Here is a 22691-nt window from a genome sequence, read left to right on the forward strand (position 1 = left end):
AAGGCTGTCTCCCTCAACTTGTCTACAGTCTGCTCATAATCATGACAAACTTCCTGGCCTTGTGTCTGCACTAAATATCATAACAGAGCGGTAGTACTGTGAGCCTGGCATCTCTGGCTAAGAGGGCAAAGCTCTAAAGTGAAAGACAACGCAATGAAAAACAAAAAATGCAGTAAGATCCAGTTAGGCTCAGAGTAAGCACATGCAAAGACAGCAAGCAACCAGACTGGAGAAGCAGCCTGGTCCTCAGCATCTGGGTTTGTGCCCCTGAATGCAGAGCATACTTGTTGCAGCATTACTATGATAGCTGCCAAGAGGTGCAGCATTAAAGTGCAGAAGCGCACTGTAAATGGTTTGCAGAATATGCCTTGTGACTTCTTAGGGGCTGGCACATTGTCAGATCCCAATTTCCATGATGTGCATCTGCCCAGTGCACAACGAGCTTGCCCAGAGATGACTGCACCAGATAAAAACATAAGAACATAAGATCCAGGAGCAGCAGTTGGTTACATGGCCTTTTGAGCCCATTTTGCCATTCATGGCTGACCTTTACGTGGCTTCAGCTCCAACTACCAACCCTCTCACTAGAACCCTTAATTGCTTTACTGTTCAAACAAATAATCTACCTTATCTTTAAAATCATTCAATGAGGAAACCTAAACTACTTCGCTGGGCTGGCAATTCCAAAGAGCCTTTGGGTGAAGAAGTTCCTCCTCAATTCAATTTTAAATTTGCTCCCCCTAATTTTGAGGCTGTGTCTCTTGTTCTAGTTTCACCTGCAAGTGGAAACATCCCGCTGTTTCTATCTTATCCACTTCTTTCATAATTTTACATGTTTCTGTAAGATCACCCCTCATTCTTCTAAATGAATGCAAAATTACCACGAGCGTGGTTCCTATTTCTCCCTGTATCTCTTTAGTACCTTGGGATGCACTCCCTTAGAGCCAGGAGACCTGTCTACCTTTAGCTCCATTAACTTGCCCAACACCACCACTTTCATGAAAATGATCATTTCTAGGTCCTCGCCTACCATAGCCTCCTTGTCATCAATTATTGGCATATTATTCAAGTCCTTCACTGTGAAGACCAACACAAAATACCTGTTCAATGCCTCAGCTATTTCCTCATTTCCCAATATTAAATCCTCTTTCTCATCCTCTAAAGGACCAATATTTATCTTAACCACTCTTTTTTGTTTTATATACTTGTAGAAACTTTTGCTATTCGTCTTTGTATTCTGAGCTAGTTTACTCTCATAAGCTACTTTTCTTTATAGCATTTTTTGTGGGTTTTTTTTGACCTTTAAAGTTTTCCCAATCTTCTAGTTTCCCACTGGTCTTTGCTACTTTGTATGCCTTATCATTCAATTTGATAGCCTCCCTTATTTCCTTAGATATTCCCTAGATTACCCCTTTTTCTACAGTCCTTCCTTTCCCCTGGTATATACTTTTGCTGAGCATTCGAAAAATTGTTTCAGAAGTCCTCCACTGTTACTCAACTGTCCCACCATAAAATGTTTGCTTCCAGTCTACCTTAGCCAACTCCTCCCTCATCCTATTGCAGTCATCTTTGTTTAAGCACTGAACCCTGGTATTGGGTTTTATCTTCTCACTTTCTATCTGTACATTAAATTCAACCATATTGTGATCGCTCCTTCCAAGAGGATCTTACGAGATCCTTAATCATTCCTGTCTCAATACATAGGACCAGATCTAGGACAGTTTGCTCCCTCATCAGTTCCATTACATACTGTTCAAGAAAAGTATCGCAGATGTCCAACATGGAAGCCCTTTGCAATATATGGTGAACTGAAGACGCCAAGTACCATGAAACTTCAGGAACAGCTTCTTTATGGCTGTTATCAGTCTGTTGAATGAACACTGGCGTCAAATAATGTAACCTGTATGCCTCCAAGTCTTTTTGATCTGCACATCCTTTGCTCGCTGTGATCTGTTGGTACCACTCGTAAACAAAGCTTTTCACTGTATTTCAGTACATGACATTAAATCAATGAGGTGAGATGTGCTAATATTAAGGTGATTTAACAAGCAATAATCCCCCTTAATAGGCAACTCACCACTGCCTAGAAAGAAAGTCACCTTGATATGTGGCATTGCATAAAAAGGTGCAATAAGGAACAGGAGTAGGCAGTTCGGCCCTTCGAGCCTGGTCTGCCATTCAATTGGATCTTGGCTGATCTAACATGCCTCACTTTCCGCCATATTCACCATGGCCCTCTGGCTCCACTGATAAAAAATTAATCAGCCTTAAATATACACAAAGAAGTTGCTTGTGACATCCAGATAGACCTTAGAACTCTCACGTGAAATCTGCCACAAATCTCACCATAGCCCAAGATGTTTAGTCTCCAGCAAGATTCTGTCATAAATAATTATCTAATTCCATTTGCATAGTTACCATTAAATTTACTTTCATTAACCCTTCACAGTGTTTTCAAGCTTCACCAACTACCTACATCAAAATTATTTTTCTCAATCAATAAATTTACTTACCAACTGTTTAAAATACTGATTATTTTAGCTCACACCTATTTTCAGATCACCAATACATACTAAAAGGAGAAATCGTCCCAGGTCAAACTCCTGGAAGGTATCACTATACACATGCCTTTAATTTGAAAATCAAATGTTATTGACTGCTCTTTGTTTTCTGTATTCATTGAACTTCCAATTCACGTTGTTATGTTCCTCTTAATACTGCATGCCCAAATCTGATTAACAAGTCCTGTGTGTTTCAAAAATCTTTTGAAAACTCAAGTTAATATAATGAATAGCATTGTCACTGGTAACATACTCGTCAAAAAATGTTGTTGGAGTCATCAGTCACAACTTTCATTTGACAAATCTGTATGGTCCATCCTTAATCAAACCATCTCTTTTCAGCTGATTGACAACAGTTAAAACATTTTTTAAGTCATGAGAAGGCTAAATTTGACAATGTAAATAGTTTAACGGTTACCTGACATCACTTTTGACACTTTTGAAACACAGTGCTATCTTTACAAATGCAACGATCCCACCATGTGAAACAAATTATACGCACAAGAATATTTTAGAAAAATTGTGATTAAAGCCACAGCATTTTAGGATCCATACCATTAGGTTTTCTAAGATTCACTTGGTTTTCTGTGTTACTTCTTATCTAGTTACCATAGAATCCCTACAGTGCGGAAACAGGCTCTTTGGCCCAACAAGTCCACACTGACCCTCAGAGCTTCCCACCCAGACACATCCCCCTATAACCCACCTAATCTACACATCCCTGAACACTGCGGGCAATTTAGCATGGTCAATCCATCTAGCCTGCACATTTTTGGACAGGGAGGAAACCACAGAGTCACCTTGCAGCCCTACCTAACTGTTTCATCTTCTCTACTTATATCATGTCAATTCCACCACAATACACTTGTGAAAACAGATACAAAATATTTATTTAGTATCATCACCATTCTTCCATCTCATAAAATGACTTCCTTTTAATCTCCAATTGTTCTTTAACAGTTTCTGTATCTTGTGTGTGATCATAAAATGCTTTAAATTTTCAGTTTTTTTTGTTTTCTGTTTAGCTGTTTCTCATCATGCTTTGCTTCTCTTCAAATTCTATAGTTTATGGTCAAATAGCTTTTGTACAATGTGCCTCAGATTTACCAAAGGCTTTTTCTTAAAATGTCATTTTAACTGCGCCACTCTTCCAAAGACCTTGCATAATAGCTGCATCTCTTTTGTTTTGTGAGGCTATGTATAGACTATATTGTAATTGTTTTCTTTTGTTCGAACATTTCCTGTTGTGTTAGAACCTTCTTCCCCAGATTTATCTGGATTAGTTGATTTTTTTAATCTAATCGAGTTTGTTTTTTTTTCAGTCAAGTGCTAACATCGTTAATGGTTTGCTCTCCTCAACAATTTTTATACAAACCTAATTTAATCATGGTTGTTGTTCTAAGACGTTCCATATCCCTAAATACCTATTTGTTCAACAAAATGATCTAGAATTAAAGTCAACCATTTTCTTTGCTTGTTGGACTAAAGAAAACATAGAAAGCAGTGCTGGGCATATTTTACAGATGCTTCTTTCTTTGCCACCTGCTTTATTTTTATATCAGTTTATTTTTTACAAGATGGATATTTAATCTCCAGTAAGTTACAAATTCAGTTATTCCAGTGCAAAATACTTGCCTGCCCATATCGTAACATGAATTATGATTTTAATTTAACAATTGATCTCTTTGCTTCCTACTACTTTTGGTTTCAGCATTACTCTGGCTCTACCTAGGGTAGCCCAACTCATAAGTAATGGTTCCGAATTGAAGGACAGCCAGAGCACTGAAAGTTTGAGTTCCTTTGGAAAAAATCACTTTGGAAATAAGAGTGAGGTCACTGGGGAGATGCTACCAACATTCCTTGAGCTCACCCAAAGAATTACTCTACCACAACTGCATGCTCAACAAAGATATCACAATTTGATTGAAAGAAGAGTGTGTTGGCATGGCCATCAGTCCTTCTATTCGCAAAACCTGAAACAGACTACCTGGTTCAGAGATAGTAGGAACTGCTGATGCTGGAAAATCTGAGATAACAAGGTACAGAGCTGGATGAACACAGCAGGCCAAGCAGCGTCAGAGGAGCAGGAAAGTTGACGTTTCAGGCCTGGACCCTTCTTTAGAAATGGGGGAGGGCAAGGGGATTCTGAAATAAATAGAGTTGGGGGGAGGTGGATGGAAGGTGGATAAAGGAGCAAATAGGTGGAGAGGAAATGGACAGATCAAGGAGGTGGGGATGGAGCCAATAAAGGTGAGTGTAGGTGGGGAGTCAGGATTTCTAGGATGTCACTTGGGTCATGTTCCACAATGAAGATGTATCTGCCATTTCTTTATTTCCTACTATTAAGAGAGTTGCAGAGAGATACAATTTTAACCTCACTGCAAAGCCTCTTCCAGGGATGCCTAACCTGAAGAAGTTACCCTCCTCCCTCCGGACCAACCTCAGGGAATCTCTATCCCACTGCAACTCTCTTGCTCCCTATTTATTCCAGAACCCTCACCCCATCCCCCTCTCTGATGAAGTGTCTAGGCCCGAAACGTCAGCTTTTGTGCTCCTGAGATGCTGCTTGGCCTGCTGTGTTCATCCAGCTTCACACATTATCATCACTAAAGGAGTGAAGCTCTTGCAATGCATTACCAACAGCATATTGTTCTGAGGTTTTTGGACGCTCTCATGGGCCATTATCCAGTAAATCAGGATAAAGATGCAAGGTGAAGCATCTGTAATGCTTTATCATTCTAATCTCCCCAAGAAATAAAATTGATTCTCCTGGTAAAGCAAACATCAACACTGTTCTACAGTCTGCAATTCTCCTGTTATATCCTGAAATGACATGAGGGCAAGAGCATGACAGTTCGCTGTAACCAACAGCAGTGGTCATTGTTAGAATGTCTATTGAGCTTTCATCACATTCCTGGTTACCTTTACTACGCAAAAACAGTTCTCTTTGACAGGACAAAGTAACTGAATATAAGCTTATATCATTTAGTACAGAAGGGCATTTTGAGATGAAATTTTTCTAATTATTTTGGGAATTTGGATTAGAGTGTAGAGTTGAATGGAATTTTGGGTTACAGTTTTGTGAAGGCACATGAGACTTAATGACTGCTACTTCAATAAATCATCTGACTTAAGATGAAAAGAGTGGCTGCACTTGATAACATGGCCATATTTGACTGTCATATCAAGGAACCCTAGCAAAACTACAATGGGAAAACACTCAGTGGTTGGAATAGGGCATAAAGGAATATTTTTGCAACTGTCAGAGGTCAGTCACTTCAGGATGTCACAATAAGTGTTTTTCAGTATAGTGACCTAGGCCCAACCATCTTCAGCTGCTTCATTAATGACCTTCCATCCATCATCAGGTCGGAAGTGGGAATATTCAGCAATGATTGTTCGATGTTCAGCACCATTTGTCATTTCGAGTCATAGAGATGTACAGCATGGAAAGAGAACCTTCGATCCAACTTGCCCATGGATTCTAACTTAATCTAGTTTCATTTGCTAGCATTTGGCTCATATCCCTCTAAACTCTTCCTACTCAAACAGTCATCCAGATGCCTTTTAAATGTTGTAATTGCACCAGCCTCCACCAATACCTCTGACAGCTCATTCCATACATGCACAGCCTCTACGTGAAGAAGCTGCCCCTTAGATGCCTTTTAAATCTTTCTCCTCTCACCTTAAACTTACTCCCTCTACTTTTGGACTCCCCAACTATGGGGGAAAACATCTCGACTATTCACCCAATCCATGCTCCTCATGATTTTGTAAACCTCTGTAAGGTCACCCCTCAGCCTCCAATGCTGCAGGGAAAATAGCCCCAACCTATTTCAGCATCTCTACAGCTGAAACCCTCCAATCCTGGCAACAGCTTTGGAAGTTATTTTTGAACCCTTTCAAGTTTTGCAACATCCTTCCTACAGTAGGGAGACCAGAACTGCAGCAGTATTCCAAAATTGGCCTAACCAATGTCCTTACAAGCGCAACCTCTGAACTTCTATACTCAATGCACTGATCAATAATGGCAAGTGTATGAAATGCCTTCTTCACTACCCTGTCTACTTGCAACTCTACTTTCTTGCAACTATGAACCTGCATTCTAAGATCCCATAGTTTGGCAACACTTCCCAGGGCCTTACTATTAGGCGTATAGGTCTTGCCCTGCTTTGCCTCACCAAAATGTAGCACCTCACATATTTCTAAATTAAACTCCATCTGCCACTCCTTGGCCCATCAGCCCATTTGATCAAGATCCCATTGTACTCTGAGGTAATCTTCTTTGCTGTGCACCACACACCAATTTTGGTGTCAATTGCAAACTGACTAACCATACTTCCTAAATTCACATCTAAATCACTCACATAAATGATGAAAAGCAGTGAATCCAGCACCGATCCTTGCGGCATACTGCTGGTCACAGGCCTCCAGTCTGGAAAGCAAATCTCCATTACCACTCTCTGTCTCTTACCTTTGGGCCAATTTTGTATCTAAATGCTTTGTTCTCCTTGTTTTTAATGTGATCTAACCTTGCTAATTGCGTGGAACCTTATCGAATGCTTTACTGAAGTCCATATAGACAATGTCCACCACTCTGCGTTCATCAATCTGCTCCATCACTTCTTCAAAAAAAAACTCACGTTAGTGAGACAATTTCCCACGCACATAGCTATGTTGACTATTCAGTCAAACAATCCTTGCTTTTTCGATTATATGTAAATCCTGTCCCTCTGAATCCCTACAACAATTTATCCATCACTGCCATTAGGGTTACTGATCTACAGTTCCCTGGTTTTTCCTTACCACCTCTCTTAAATAATGGCACCATGTTAGCCAACCTCCAGTCTTCCTGCACCTCACCCATGGCTATTGATGATAAATATCTCTGCAAGGAGCCCAGAGATCACTTCCCTTGTTTGCCGCAAGTTTCTAGGGTATACCTGATCAGATCTCGAGGATTTATCCACCTTAATGTGTTTTAAGATGTCTAGCACTTTCTCCTCTGTAATCTGAACACTTTTCAAAATAACACTATTTATTTCCAGAAGTTCTCTAGCCTTCATATCCTTCTCTATAGTAAACACTGATGCGAAATATTCATTTAGCATCTCATCCATCTCCTGAGGTTCTAAACATAGCCAGCCTTGCTGATCATTAAGGGGCCCTATTCCCTCCCTAGTCAATCTTTTGACCTTAATGTACTTATAGAATATCTTTGGATTCTCCTCAACTCTCTCTGCCAAAGCTTTGTCATGTTCCCTTTTTGCCCTCCTGATTTCCCTCAAGTATACTCCTACTGCCCTTATACTCTTTTCAGGATTCACTCGATCTCTGCTGTATTTACATGACATATGCTTCCACTTTTTCTTGACCACAGCCTCAACTTCTCTAGTCCACCTAGAAATTGTCACATGTTCAAATACAGCAGGACCTGGGCGATAGCCAAGTTTCAGCTGAGAAGTGTCAGGCAATGACCATCTCCAACAAGATAAAATCTAACCATCTCTCCGTCAATGGCATTACCGTACTTGAATCCCTCACTAGCAACATCCTGCAGGTTGCCCAGAAACTGAGTTGGACTAACCATTAAAGTACTGCAGCTGCAAGACCAGGTCAGAGACTAGGAATCCTGCAGTGAGTAACTTATGTTGTCACTCTTCAAAGCTTGTCCACCATCTACAAGGCACAAGTCAGGAGTGTGAATGAATACTCTTGCCTGGATATGTACAAATCCAGCAATACTCAAGATACATGACACTATCTGGGACAAAACAGCTCACTTGACTGGTATATATCTATAAACATCCATTTCTTCCACCACCGACATTCAGTAACAGCAGTTTGTACCACCTACAAGATTCACTGCATATTCTCCAAAATTCTTTAACTGCACCTTCCAAACCAATGACCAGTACCACTCAGAAGAATAAGGGTAGCAGCCAGATGGGAACCCCGCCACCTGGAGTTTCCTCGCCAAGCCACTCTTCATGGTGACTTGGAAATATAATGCTGTTCCTTCGGTATTGCAGAGTGAAAATGTTGGTATGTTCCTCCCTAAGAATATTTTGGACACATCAATAACAAAATGACTGTATGGATTCACAAAGCCAGCACAGCACCACTTTCCCAAGGGCAGTTAAGAATGAGCAGTAAGTACTGACTCAAACAGTGGAACCCACATCTCCTGACTGAACAATAATAATTTGAAACATGACTCAGCTAGTGAGATAATCTTGCTTATTGCTGACTTGGGTTTTCACTACCTACAGCAAGACAGCTGGCTAGAGGCCACAGGCTGGTCTGGTTCAGAAGCAGTTTCATATCACCAGAAGTGCAGTTTAATTTGTGGAAGTTAGAGCTGGAACTAGAAAGAAGCTTAAACTGTTTCAACAGCGTTAAAGTAGTGATAGACAGAAAACATCTGTGCATTAGCCTGTCTGCATGTCTCCAAGAGATAATTACTTCTGGGAAATGTACAGAATTTTGCCAAAAACAACGTTGCATCGTCATCAATTCATTATGAAATTTTAAAGTCAAAATTTTAAAGTCATACTTGACTGGATGAGTGTCTGCAAATGATATTACTGGTGAAAATGGTTGAATTTCTCGTTTTTGCTCTTTATGATAAGACCATATGGCTTTTTTCTCCCTTTTGGCTGATAAACATTTGTTATTTTGGTAAATGTACATTGATAGCCTCATGTGATTGACCGTTATAGCCATCAAATTCCAAGAAATACATCACATATTCTATCAGGTGAAGCTTCATTCTGGAAGCTGACTTGTCCAATATTACCAATAGATGGAATGGTAACTCGCCGGCATGTCATTAATCATTCTTACACTTCCAAATCAACCCAGCAACATTGACTGCTGTACACAAGTGCTTTAACAACAAAGTAAAGTAGTTAAAGTTTTAGAAACTACTCCCATAAATGCAAGAACATGTGCTTAATGAAGGGAAACGATCCATGCACAGAACAGGTAGAATTAAATAGGAACTCATTACCACTAAACTGTGAAAAAAGTCAGAAATCACACAACACCAGGTTAAAGTCCAACAGTCCTGAAAAAAGAGTGGGGCTCCAAAAGCTTGTGTTTTTAAAAACAACTAGTTGGACCACAACCTGGCGTTGTGTGATTTTTGACCTTGTCCAACACTGGCACCTCCACATCATTAAACTGTAAAAATCACTGTAAAACACAGTTGGAAAGCAATCGGAGTTTCGGCCTGGAACTTGTTCCATTTCCTGGCACTCAGTTAGACTGCCAGGAATTCTCCAATGACCCACTCACTCAACTGCTAGAAGATCTGAACTGCAGCCAGGAGTCATGTTTTTGTTGCCAAAATTGTATCCTCCCCTAATATAGTGAACAACAGTGGTTTCAATTGCTCAAACCTAAATCTGAGCACAAGTGGAGTCCATGCAACATGCACAGGATGCAAATCACATGATTAATTCCAAACACAAAGAACAGTAGAAAAATATCTCCAAAGACAGATTCAATTTATTAGCTAAAACAAAGAACAATATCTCAGCTAGCTCTCCTGCAAAGCTTGTTTTGCTCTGTCATGAAGGACTCAAATCTAAGAATATAAAAGTGTAAATTAGGCAATCATAAACATTAGATTTCATGAAAATAACTGTATATTGCTCAAGGAAACTCTAGATTAACAGTGGTATTACTGGAAAAACCACTATGCTATAAAGAGCAATAAAGCACGTGCGTAAATAGGGCATGAACAAATAATAAATAATTTGAAGTAACAAATGTTAAATGCATTGATGATCAAATGGATTCTCAAAATGTGTCAAAAGAATAAGCTTGAATATGAAATACTAATTATTAAACACAAATGTTTAGACTCAATTCTAATGATAGCTGTTTAAAATACATCATTCAATGCAAACTTCAGTTAACCTACTGTTCCTTATGTAACGCTATATTTGCAGTGGTTGCAAATCATCAGGTAAGGGACATTTTAATAAAGTAAGTGTTTTTTTAACTCAGCTTTTTGGATTATCTGTTTTTCAGATAACAAAATTCCTTACTTTTCTGTTTTATCTAGGCCATTATTTCTTCATCCAAACAACTCATTGACAATTGCAAGCATGGCATCAGAAAGTAAGCAGAATGATCACAAATAATGTATTACCCTTTAAATGGAGTACCATGAGTTTTAAAGCGCAAGTACATTTAAATCAAACAAGGACATCATTCACAAGCTATGGGATACATTTAAAAACAATTATGGAACAAGGTCGACAAATTCCAAATAGGCATTTCCTATTCTACATGCATTTTGTAATGCTGGCTACTATTACATGTGAAAATATCGCTTTATTATCATAACATATCAAATTAAACCAAAGTCAGGTCAGCTGAGGTTGCTGCAGTATCATCTGTAGCTGACAGCCAAGAACGCCAGTGGAAATTGAAAGATCAAAACTTTAACAAGATCTAGTTACAGCGCATGGATTACAGTAGTTCAAGGCAGCAGCTCACTACCACCTTCTCAAGGGCAACTATGGACAGGCCAACCAGCTATGTCCAAGAAAAACACAACTAAAGGAAACAAACTGAGATTTTCCATCTCTCACATAAATTTCCCCAATTAAATTGCAATCAGGACAAACTACAAATAATCTTTCACTTGTTCAGGATCCACCCATCTCTGTGAATCACAAGTATACACTTCGCAGTTTCGGTGTATTTTGGCTTCAAAAACCTAACTCATCACACACATGACATGGCCAGGCATTACTGATCACGGATCATGGGTACTGGCACATGTAAAGAACCACCATCTTGTGGAAATTGAAGAAAAATGTGCATCTTTCTAATGGTTTTTGTATCTAGTTTGCATTATATGGAAATGGATAATCCTTCATATTAGCCTGAAGGGAATATAGACACCAATGAATCTATGTGTACATTTAGCACGTAATTAATGCATCTTAATTCCATGTTTGACAAATGTTAGACATTGTTTGGAAAAAAGATGTATGATGAGTATATTCCAAGGACTATGGAAAAGGAAAACTCAAATGCAAGTAATAAAAATAGAAATTGCTATCCGGCAGTTACCAGGACATGTCACAAGGCAGACACCATAGTTTCTGTGAAAAAAAATGTATGTCTGCTCTCAATCAAGAATCTGACTCAGAACCAAATGTTCAATGCCTGCATTAAGTTTTAAATGAAAACATGTGTGACAATATCCAATGGCAATACACGGGAAGTTTAATCCTCTCAGCTTATCTCTGCTAGCGTATTTGTACTGTAGATACAGATCAACTGACACATATGCTTTTTACAAGCAGATCTGAGGTGTATAAGTATACATTGTTGGGTATGGATTCTGAGTTAAAAATATGAGGCTGATATGTGCTGTAAATAACCATAATATCTTGCTTCCATAGGACTTGTTCTATGATATACTGTAATTACTCTGAGCTAATTTATTTCACTTAAGGGAGCAGTAACAACACTAAAATTGCCTCATTCCTTGGGCTATACACAATAGAATAGATAGACTGAAGGAACTGGTGTCAGCCAGGTTTTTCATGAATGAGGTTAAGAAAGTGGTCAATAAGACAACGGTATTCTAGGCTTTACAAAGAGAGGCATAGAGTACAAAAGAATAAAAGCAAGGAAGTTATAATAAATATTTTTAAAACACTCTTTGGTCCTCAACTGGAACATTTTGTCTAAATCTGTGCCCCATAGTTTAGGCAGAAATGTGGTCACTTTACAGAAGGTGCAGAAAGTGGTCCAAAGGAAGATAGGCTTCAGTTACTTGGATAGTCTGAAGAAAATGGGGCTTTCCTTGTCAGGAAGATGGTAGTGAAGACAGTGGATAAAGACGTTTGAAATCATTAGGGGCTTGGATTGAGTACATTGAAACATACTCTTCCTATTGCAGTAACATCGGGAACCAGATGAACAAAGGCAGTAGAGCCAACAGCAATGTGAGGAAAATCTTCAAAGTAAAGAACTGTGGATTCTGAAGATCTGAAACAAAAACAGAAAGCAGGGTCAACATTTTGAGTCCAATGAAGCAAATGGACACAAAATGTTAACTCTTTTCTGCCCAACAATGTTTCCAGACCTGTTGAGTTTCTCCAGAAATTTCTGCTTTTTGGATGAGAAAAACGTTTGCTTTTCTTTGCACAGCAAGCAGTTTGGATCTGGAAGTTGCCTAAGTGTGTACTGAAGGCAGATGTTCTCAAAAAGAAACTGGAAGACAATCTGAAAGAAAAAAAATGATATTAGTTTTATAAGGAAAGTGACAAACTGTCACTGTTACAGAGAGTCACAAAGGGCATGCGGGCCACATGGCTTCTTTTGCAGGTGTAACTGTGTTTCTATGCCATGAGCAGCACCAAACATACTTGAAAATTAGGTCAAAAGTTGGGAATTCTGCTGGAAGTAACTCAACTTCTGTATTTGCAGACTCCGTCCATTATCAGATCAGACAAGTTAGGAGTTTAATCAAAATCTCTCTACTTGTATGGATGGATTCATCTCTAACAACTTTCAAGAAGTTAGATATCCTCCAGGACAAAGCTATCCAATTGGTGGCTCTCCGTTCCCTTAAATAGTCACTCCCTGCACCACCATTTAGATTGGCAAAAGTGTGGACCAAATGTAAGAAACACTGCAGCAGCTTGCAAAGGCTCCTTCAATAGCATCTTAAAACCCAACTACAACCTGTAAGCTAAAGGCAGTAGGCACAAGGGACACTATGACTTTCAGGCACCCCTCCAAGTCCCATACCATCGAAAAGTACTGTGGATGCTCTTATACAACATGGACTACAGTTTACCACCATCTTCTCAAGGTCAATTAGGAATGAACAATAATTTCTGGGCTTTCTGTGAACCAATTAAGAAAATGAACTGAGTGAGAATGAATTTGTGCTCGGTTAAGACATACTGAATGATAAATATTCAGTTAAATCTCCTTGTCCACATGAAAGTACAAAGAATGACGAGTTGCGAGGGTGCCACTATATTTGGAACAGCATTTTGACAAAAGGCAATTCATTCAAGAAGAAAACGTGATACCAAATACCAAAGAAACCAAATTCAAGCGACACCAAATGTATCATAGCCAATGCACAATTCAGATTTTACCCTTCTCTGAAGGAATATTGGGCAGAAAATAATTAGCTTATCATGTTTCTACACATCTCCGGTCATCCATTTCATCAAACAACATCCTGCAAAGTTTGTAGCCAATACTGAGATCCTATTAGGCTCTTGATTTTGCCCACTGCGTTTATATCTGGAGGTGCCTGGGTTAAGTGACAGTCGGATTAACACAACTCTCACTGCTCAAAGGATACGGGTGGAAGCCATGTCTCCATTATACCTGCATTTGCTCTTTGAAAATATTGTTCATATGCAATTCTTCTCGCACACTGTGAAATCTCAATTGCTTGTGTAAAATCAAATTTGAAAACTCAAGGAAAAAGGGCAGTACACCAAGCATAATGTTCTGTCTTGTAATGCTAATATACACATCACAGTCAAAGGAGTGTTTTGCAAGTTATACTACAGATCAATTGTCTCTATCTTTTAAATTTCAAGATGTTTTTAAAAAAAACCCAGAAGTATTTTACTAACTGAATTTAATTCCTAAATACTCAACTTGAAAGAGGCAATACCCCAATTGCTGGGTAATTATCTAGCCTTGAGATGCTTTTAGAATTATGGTTCTGTCATTTTGACCTTGTTTTGTATTTTGTGAGAAACACATCTACAGCTTTTGAGCAAACCAATGGTGTGACACCTGGAATATTTAAGACGTTGTGCACCCAATATCAACAAATTGTATTTGTATTGGGCCTCCAAAACAATACATCTTCATAGAGGTTTAATTTAAAAATGGATAATGAGCCAAGGGCATGGTAGGAGAGGTCACCAAAAGGTTGGTATCATTTAGCTATTCCCAGGTTGGGTGTAGAATGGGCCAGCCTACTTATTCAGAGCGTTTTTTTCCCATTTCATGCATCAGTTATCTTAAAGGCCTCTCTGATTGATTTGAAGGTTTGTGGAAAATTTTAAACTGCAGGTCTAAATCTCTATTGAACCAAGGAATCCACTCTCCAACAATTCAAAGGGAAATTGCTTTCCCGGTACTGTGATGCTAAGCCACAGATATTAGGACAGTTCCGTATTTGAATTGTGCTTATACAGATGAGTTGTCTTTGGACCTGCAGGAGTGATGTAAAAATGAACCCAAGTAGGGGTGCATCAGCCAATATTCAAACATCTAACTCCACTCAAAGGGAAGTTATTTTCGTGAGATGCCGCAGACATGTGACAGCTATGTAACTACACTCCTACAGACAAGAATGATGGAAAAACATGGAAAAATACATCAATCCATTTATATGATGAAATAATGAAAGTTATTATTTATAACTGAATATCATACAACTTTTTATAAGTTCTGTATAACAGTTACAATTCTACATTCAGAAGAGACGATAAAGAGATATATCACAATTCTGAAGTAACACTGACTGCAATGTGTAAGTGAACGTGACACCTTGTGTTCTGGTGATGGACCTCTGATTTTTATCAGGATTTTAAACAATACACATTGATGCAAGTAGAGACATTTTTCCAGAAGTTATCATTTCCATTTAAAACTTCTAAAATAACAATCAAGAATGAATTAAGAAATGATCCAGTTGCGTCAATTGGTGTGTGCCTTTTTTTTCATAAAATCACTTTAAAACTAGATATAAATGAAACTTTAATAAAGTAGGCAGTGTCCAAGCAAAATTTGGTAATTAAAACCCATGAACAATCAAACAGTAAAAGCAATTGCATCCCTGCTCTACAACAACTTCCTGTTTCTGCCCATTTCCTTGGTCTTACATCATACATCATATGTATAAAATTTTGGCACAAACATATTCTGTTACTATTCCGTGTTTCCAATCCAGTTTGAAGTATAGTTTCAAAACATAATTCAGTGGCTCACATTCAAAACAACTCTGTGAAAAGTGATGTGAAAAGAAAATTGTGGACTCAGTGATAACAAGTGAGACAGAAAGCTCCAAGTAACTTCTTGGATTAAGTGTAATTTTAAATCTATCATTGCTAAATAACCCTCTTACAGGCCACTTGTTTTCTCTCATCAGAATGAGGTACTTCAAAATCATGTACCAGATTTCTTTTTATTTGCTAGTTAAATTTTAAAAAGGCAAATTAAAGATGAAACTGGCAAATATTTAAAATTGGACTTAAGTTACATTCGAAAAATAATTATTCTGAACTCTGAAATTTACCATCCAAGTTGTTTTGTGCCTGTGAAAGGGTTAGTAAATAATTACTTGAAAAATAGTGCACCTATATAAAGTTTGTAAATAAAAATCCTTCTTTTGTATGCAGCAGCTTGAGTGAACCTTACCAAAAAGAAAGTCGAATGCAGTGAGAGAACATATTCCGTCCCAAATTAATCCATTTGTAATCAACAATGCAAAGTTATTGAGCATGCATGAACCACACCATATTTAGCATTAAGCTGGCCCCATCCACTGCCAATCAGCTGGCTGCATGGTCCCAAATCATTACAGTTTAAAGACCATCCAGCAATGTTAAGGATCATTTAAATTATGGCCAAGCAAGTATCTCTAATACCTCTCTTTAGAAACGAAGCCGTTCTCTGGATTATTGCAAGCCCTAATGAGGAAAATGAATGAAAGTACACATGAGGAGAAATGAATTCATTTTTACAAAGGCTTTGAACTGAGATGTTGAGAAAGTGAACTGTACACAATGTAGGAGAATTCACCCTGTGTATTATTTACTGATTATGGGAATACAAAAGTCATAGTCTGTTTTGTTGAACTACACAAATGATACATAAAATGTTCATGTTATAACATATTGATCAGATACGCAGAAATTGTGTTAACTTTTTCTCTGACAATGTTATGGTGAAACACTGTTCTTAAAGGAATAGGCATTTTCATTTATGCAATGATCTATGTGAGCTCTAAACACATGAGGGTTGAATTTCAAAGGACCAGTCAGAAGAACCAAGCATGGGAACGTGTTTGAATGTATCCAGTATATCATATATTTACACTATCACTTACAAAGTATCAATACTATTTTCTTCTGCTATTCGATCAATTGTTAGCTATGTTTGAACAATTTCTGGCAGTGGAAATGTTGATCCATTCAAGGCTTTCTGTTCTTCTGCATTAAAGTTTTAGTGCTTTTTTATGGCTAATCGCTTTCATTGGCATATACACAGTTGGTCACCTCATTTCTAAAGCATGACAAAATGACTTTTATTTCCTAAACTACATCACAATGTCTCAGATAACAAACCACTATACTCCTATCTTTTAAATGCTGCAGATAGATTTCATTCCTATGAAGTCATCAATTCAACGTCAACCTCCAGAGAAACCAGATTAATCGATCAGCTACAGTCAAATTGATTTCCATCCTGTTGATTTCAATAGGATGAGACTCAGGAAGGCTCTAGAATGGGAGGTTAATTTGCTCCTCTAGACTACACCCAAAGAAAATAAACATATTTCCTCAATGGACAGTATCCAGTCTGACCCTTCAGATTTGATTGGTCTTTTCCGAGGCTTCCACGCGGTTGAGTTCTTTGCCCACTTTAATTTCTCATATCCAACCATAATATTTTGTCATTCAGTATTAAACACACATGGAAGGCTGTTAACAACTTTCAGATCAGATGTTATAACATTTGTTCCGATTTGGGCAGCTACCCAACCCTTCTCTTTAGTGGCTTATATCATTTCAAATGTTTGCTAGATGGTATCTTTGGAACTTTTGCAGAAATTCTTGCCAAAACATTGTTATTATATTGTCTTATAAAAATAGACAGCTGAGTCGGTACTTAGTCCTGGTCCAAAATACAATTCAGTGGGACATTTACATTGCAATGGTAACATTGTTTTGAACAGGTTTGTGTTAGCCTGGTGCTTAGCTTTAATTGTAATTCAGAGGACAGAACTGACCAGGAGGAAGCATTAAACTGCTTCACTCCTGTCTGGTCATGTACTTAATCCAAATTTTCATTTGGAAACTACAACATTGATTGGCAGTGTGACTGTAGCTGTTACGTAAATGCATAGACAGCCAACCTCAAGAATACAAATGAATCATTTGAAACCCAGCAGCTGCATAATGGAACATAAAGTATATCTCTAATACCCACTCTCTACTGTAGCTTTTAATTGTACACATATGACTTTTCAGATCAGTTTTATTTATGTTGCTAGGGATGGATAAGGGATGGCAGATCTCGATGTACTGGTGATATGTAATCTATCCCTTCGTGAAATTTAATTACACTTTATCACAATCTGTCATCAACTAGCATGAATAGCTGCCATTTCAGTAATAGAATTATGGCATATCTCAAAACTCTTATTAAAACAATTACTTTTTGCATATTTTGAAAAAGCACAATCTACAGTGTATTTCCACATGTATTCTACGACAAACCAAAATTGTGAAACCCTTTGCTATTGAGCCTTTCCTTTTCCCTGAAAGGTCCAAGTGCAGTCTGGACAGACTGTCTGTAACACAATCACACAACATTTGGGACAGTGCTGTCTGTTTAGATAAGGAGAGTCCCTTTAATTTTACAAGCCATCATTAACTCTTCCATGATTCAAGCCATTATTAACAGTGATCCATAATTTTGCCTCATTTTAGCCTGTAGTTCATTGCTTTATAACATTCCTGATTTGAATTGATGAATTCCAAACAAAGGATGTTGTCTAACTCTCCACCTACCCATGCCTACGTATAGTGTGTACTGAGTTTTTTTTGATGGTGGAAGTTACTCCTGATGCCGTCACCATCTTGCCACGTAAATTATCCCATAAGCAGCTCTTTGGACTGGTCTTTAGAAATTCTCACCATCCTGTCACATTGATATCTCTTAGAAGATGTTGTCTATGTATGTTTAGAATAAAAAAATGCACTTTGTATCAGTATCATTTGTTGCCAAGTTAGTAAGAAAAATACCTTTTCAATTCAAAAATCTTACAGCAAATTGCATTTAATGAAATGTACTTAATCTCTGAAGAGTTCTAAGATCCTTTCTGGCTACAATAATTTAATATACCTTTAGTACTAGACAACTAGTACAGACAGTTCAGTGCTCCTTACCAGATTTCTTCTTTCCAATTGGTTCCCTATAATAAGAAAAATGAATATTAATGAATGATTCATGAGTTTATTCTTGCAGCAGAGTTACTTGTTTAAAAGATAAACTTATATTTCTAGTTATTTTACAAAAAGGACATTGGGAAAGTTACAAGTAGAATACACTTCATGTTTTGTTTTCTAATGGGGAGGTATTTTCTATATGCACCCATGTTCAATCTTTTAAAATTAATCATGGTCTAATTTTCATAAAAAAGTACAGTTGAAAGAATTCCTGTTGCTTTGCCAGGGCTGCCAAATGGGCAGATTGAAGGAATTGTGATTCTGCCAATCAAGTTCTCTTTAATAGTCAGAAGTGGAATGTTAGATACATTTGATATTCCAACAAGTATTGATCTGAAGGTATCTCAAACAAATGGTTAAACTGGAAGAGCAATAATAACATTACTCAAAATAGGTTGAAAAATACTGGAAGAGGAAAGGTGAAGGGCACTTCTCGCAAAGTGAACTGTCTAAGTTTTATTTGTTAAAAAGTCTACACACCTTAGATGAAACACACATTTTTAAAAAATTCAGACCCCACCCTAAACCATGATAATCTAGTAATGCCTGACTCTACAAACATTACCACTGTTAAGAAAGGGGAAAAATGGATTTAAAAGACTGATATCTCTCTGTAAAGGCACTACAATATATCTTTTCTTCTTTTAAGTGAAACATTTGCCAGCATTCATTCTTTACCTTTCTCATTTTCAAAGGCACGGCTTATACACAGCAAGAGACAATTGCCAAAGTTCTGTCCAAAGTTAAACTCAGTCTGTCCAAAACAAGCCCCATGGTACATATCAAAATACGCTACAATTTTACGCAGGTAAAATACTTTGCAATCTGAATGAACCAGACAGGAAACGAGGTAAATTTAAAAAGTTATAGTAAGCTCAGGAAAGTCTTATGTGGAGAAATTCAATGTGTTCATTTTAACTTTGTCAGAAATCACACAAGCCTTGGTTACAGTTCAACAGGTTTATTTTAAAACACACACTTTGGAAGCCTTGCTCCTTGCAAGGTGTTAGTGAGAGAGGCAGCATCAGACAGAGAATTTATAAGTAATAGATCAAAGGGTCACACAACTGATGAGGGTGTACTAAACAAACTTAAGATGGTGTTAAATCTTTAATCAGGTAGAAAGTTTTAATTCATTAATATGTGTATGTAAATCCCCGAATTTTTGTTCAAGTCACTGCCATGAGGGAACAAAAGGTTTTACCAGTGTAAAGAGATGATATTTTGAGTCAGACAATGCATGTTAAGCATGAGGCCTTGTTTAGAATCTGTTTGTGTTGTAGTCTGGAATCAGGCTGGTTTTATTTCTAAAGTAGGAATATATAAAATGCTACATTGACTGACTGTCTATAAATTGTATGCTTTGTGAACAAAATAGAATATGTGTATGCATGTGTGTGCGTGTGTATGCGTGTGCGTGCGTGTGTGAGAGAGAGAGAGAGACAGACAGAGAGTATAGTGCAGTCTGGTCACCTGTATTGTGACATGCACCCAAAATCCCAGTTGAGTTTGTCTTCATGGGTACTACTGAACTTGGTTCTTAGCCTCTGCTTGTTGATGTGTTGTTCTGACACGCCACAGCTAAAAAACGTAATGATCTCCTCAGAAGACAGACACAGGACACTACTGATAGGGTGCCTTTCGTCGTCCAGTACTTCCTGGGAGCGGGACAAACTACGCCGTGTTCTTCGCAACTTTCAACACATTATCAATGACATTGAGCATCAGCACCAAGATCCTCCCCACACCTCCACTTCTCACCTTCAAAACAACCACCAAACCTTAAACAGACCATTGTTTGCAGCAAAATACCCAGCCTTCAGGACAACATTGACTAAAACACTATACAACCCTGTTTGGTAACCTCTGCAAGACATGTAAGAGCTTCAACATGGACACGGCCATCACACTTGGGAACACCACCCACCACGTGCACGGCAGAAATTCATGTGACTTGTACAATATTGTCTCTCATACATGCTGTAGGCAAGGATATCCCAAGGCATGATATATTGGCAAAACCATGTAGACGCTACAACAACAAACAGAAGGACAGTGTGCAACAATCACCAAACAGGGGTGTACCCTCCCAGTGGGGAAGCACTTCTGCTGTCGAGGGCATTTGACCTCGGATCTTTGGATAAATGCCTTCCAAGACAGACTTCAGGATACACAACAACACAGAGTCACTGATCACATACCCAATATCCAGTTCGGTATCCATGAGGACAGCCTCAATCGGGATTGTTGGTTCATGCTGCAATACAGGTGAACCCACCAGATGCGATATAAACACAGGCTCTCCCACTCACACAAACACACACACACACACTCTCCAACACACACACACACACTCTCCAACACACACAAACACTCTCTCTCACACACAATTCTCTCTCTCTCTCACACACACACACACACACACACACACACACACACACACACACACACACACACACACACACACACACACGTAGACTCCCCCCCCCCTCCCCGACCCCGCACACACGGACACAAAGACACAGACACTCTCGTCCCCACGAGCACACACACAGGCAAAGTTTGTTTGCAGTAACTTTCCAATGAAAGGTGCCACTGCATTCTTAGGTACAGCACTGAAGTGCTGAACACTATTGAAGCAGATTAGACATGTGCCATGCAGGGCCGATCCAGCTGGTACGTGGTCTGATGTGAACTCCCAAGAATGGTGGTTGCCCGATGACTGCTCATGGAGCATACCTGAGATGTTGGTTACTACTTCCAAGATACAGAGCCACAGGAGCAAGTGGTGAGCTGGAGTCACCAGGTAACAAGGCGTAGAGCTGAATGAACACATTACGTCAAGCAGCATCAGAGGAGCAGGAAGGCTGATGTTCCAGGCCCAAAACGTCAGCTTTCCTGCTCCTCTGATGCTGCCTGGCCTGCTGTGTTCATCCAGCTTTACACCTTGTTATCTCAGATTCTCCAGCATCTGCAGTTCCTTCTACCTCTAGAGTCACCAGGTACCTAATTCTGACGTTCAGGTCAGAAACTGTTTCCATCTAGTAAGTACCCAACAAATGGGAGAATGGGTAAATGCATATCAATAAAAGCAAGATTCAATAATAGTGAGATGTTAAACAATGCAACTAGGTCACTCTCTGCTCACTTGTCACTGAGACTCTCATCTGTACCTTTGGTTAGAGAATAGGACTTTGTTCTCTCAACTGTGAAGATCTCATTATTGCCAATCTCACTTAATGTTCCCAGCTTTTTCGCTAATACTCATGTCATTCAGGAGCTGAGAAGATTCTGCTCAAGGGCTTCAACAGTCTGTTTCATTGCAGTGCACTGTGACTTTCTGTGATTTTTAGCAACATTTTTCATAATCTAATCATTTCTCCAAAAAAAGACCCTGAAAACAGTGGCCTTGTCTATGATTTCACTCACAAGCAGTGTTAATTTATTTGGCACTGCATTCTTGACAATGGGCTGTTCATTTAATGCATAAGAGTCCCTTTGTCTTTGCTGCACAGCAGTCTAAGGTGACCTTGCACCCTTTTGTTCTTAAACCAGTCACATTAGTCACACTTTAGCATCCAAAAATTAGGTAACCCAGTTGCATAGTACAATTCTGACATATTTGTGGGAAATTCTGAAACCACAATCATACAGGACAAAAATAGGCTTGTGTAGTTGTGAATGATCAGGTCCATTGTAGATATTCTCTTGATTTCAGAGGCAACTGTTGCTCTTTAAAGTGGTTTGAATGTCTCATTTCTATGTGGGTCAGCTTGTTTTGCCCGATATCTGCTTATGCAGGGATGTAACAATAGTGACCCTTGTTTTTAAGACTGAATACTCATGCCGTTATGAGCATTTCTTCAACCTCTCCAAAGAC

General features: G+C 38.6%; 1 protein-coding gene across 4 annotated transcripts in view; it reads right to left on the reverse strand.

The window, feature by feature from the left end:
• sh3pxd2b (SH3 and PX domains 2B) overlaps positions 1-22691 on the reverse strand; it is a 266404-nt gene that overhangs the window by 51551 nt on the left and 192162 nt on the right. For 2 of the 4 annotated variants that reach the window (XM_048543297.2, XM_048543299.2), the window contains exons 6-7: positions 18752-18777; positions 16226-16267 (exon numbers count right to left, since the gene is read on the reverse strand). In XM_048543297.2, the coding sequence (XP_048399254.1) occupies positions 16226-16267; positions 18752-18777 (68 nt within the window). The remainder of the gene's footprint in view (positions 1-16225; positions 16268-18751; positions 18778-22691) is intronic. The other 2 variants (XM_048543298.2, XM_048543300.2) reach the window with 1 other exon arrangement.

The sequence above is a fragment of the Stegostoma tigrinum genome, chromosome 13, assembly GCF_030684315.1.
Source record: "Stegostoma tigrinum isolate sSteTig4 chromosome 13, sSteTig4.hap1, whole genome shotgun sequence".
Lineage (NCBI taxonomy): Eukaryota > Metazoa > Chordata > Chondrichthyes > Orectolobiformes > Stegostomatidae > Stegostoma > Stegostoma tigrinum.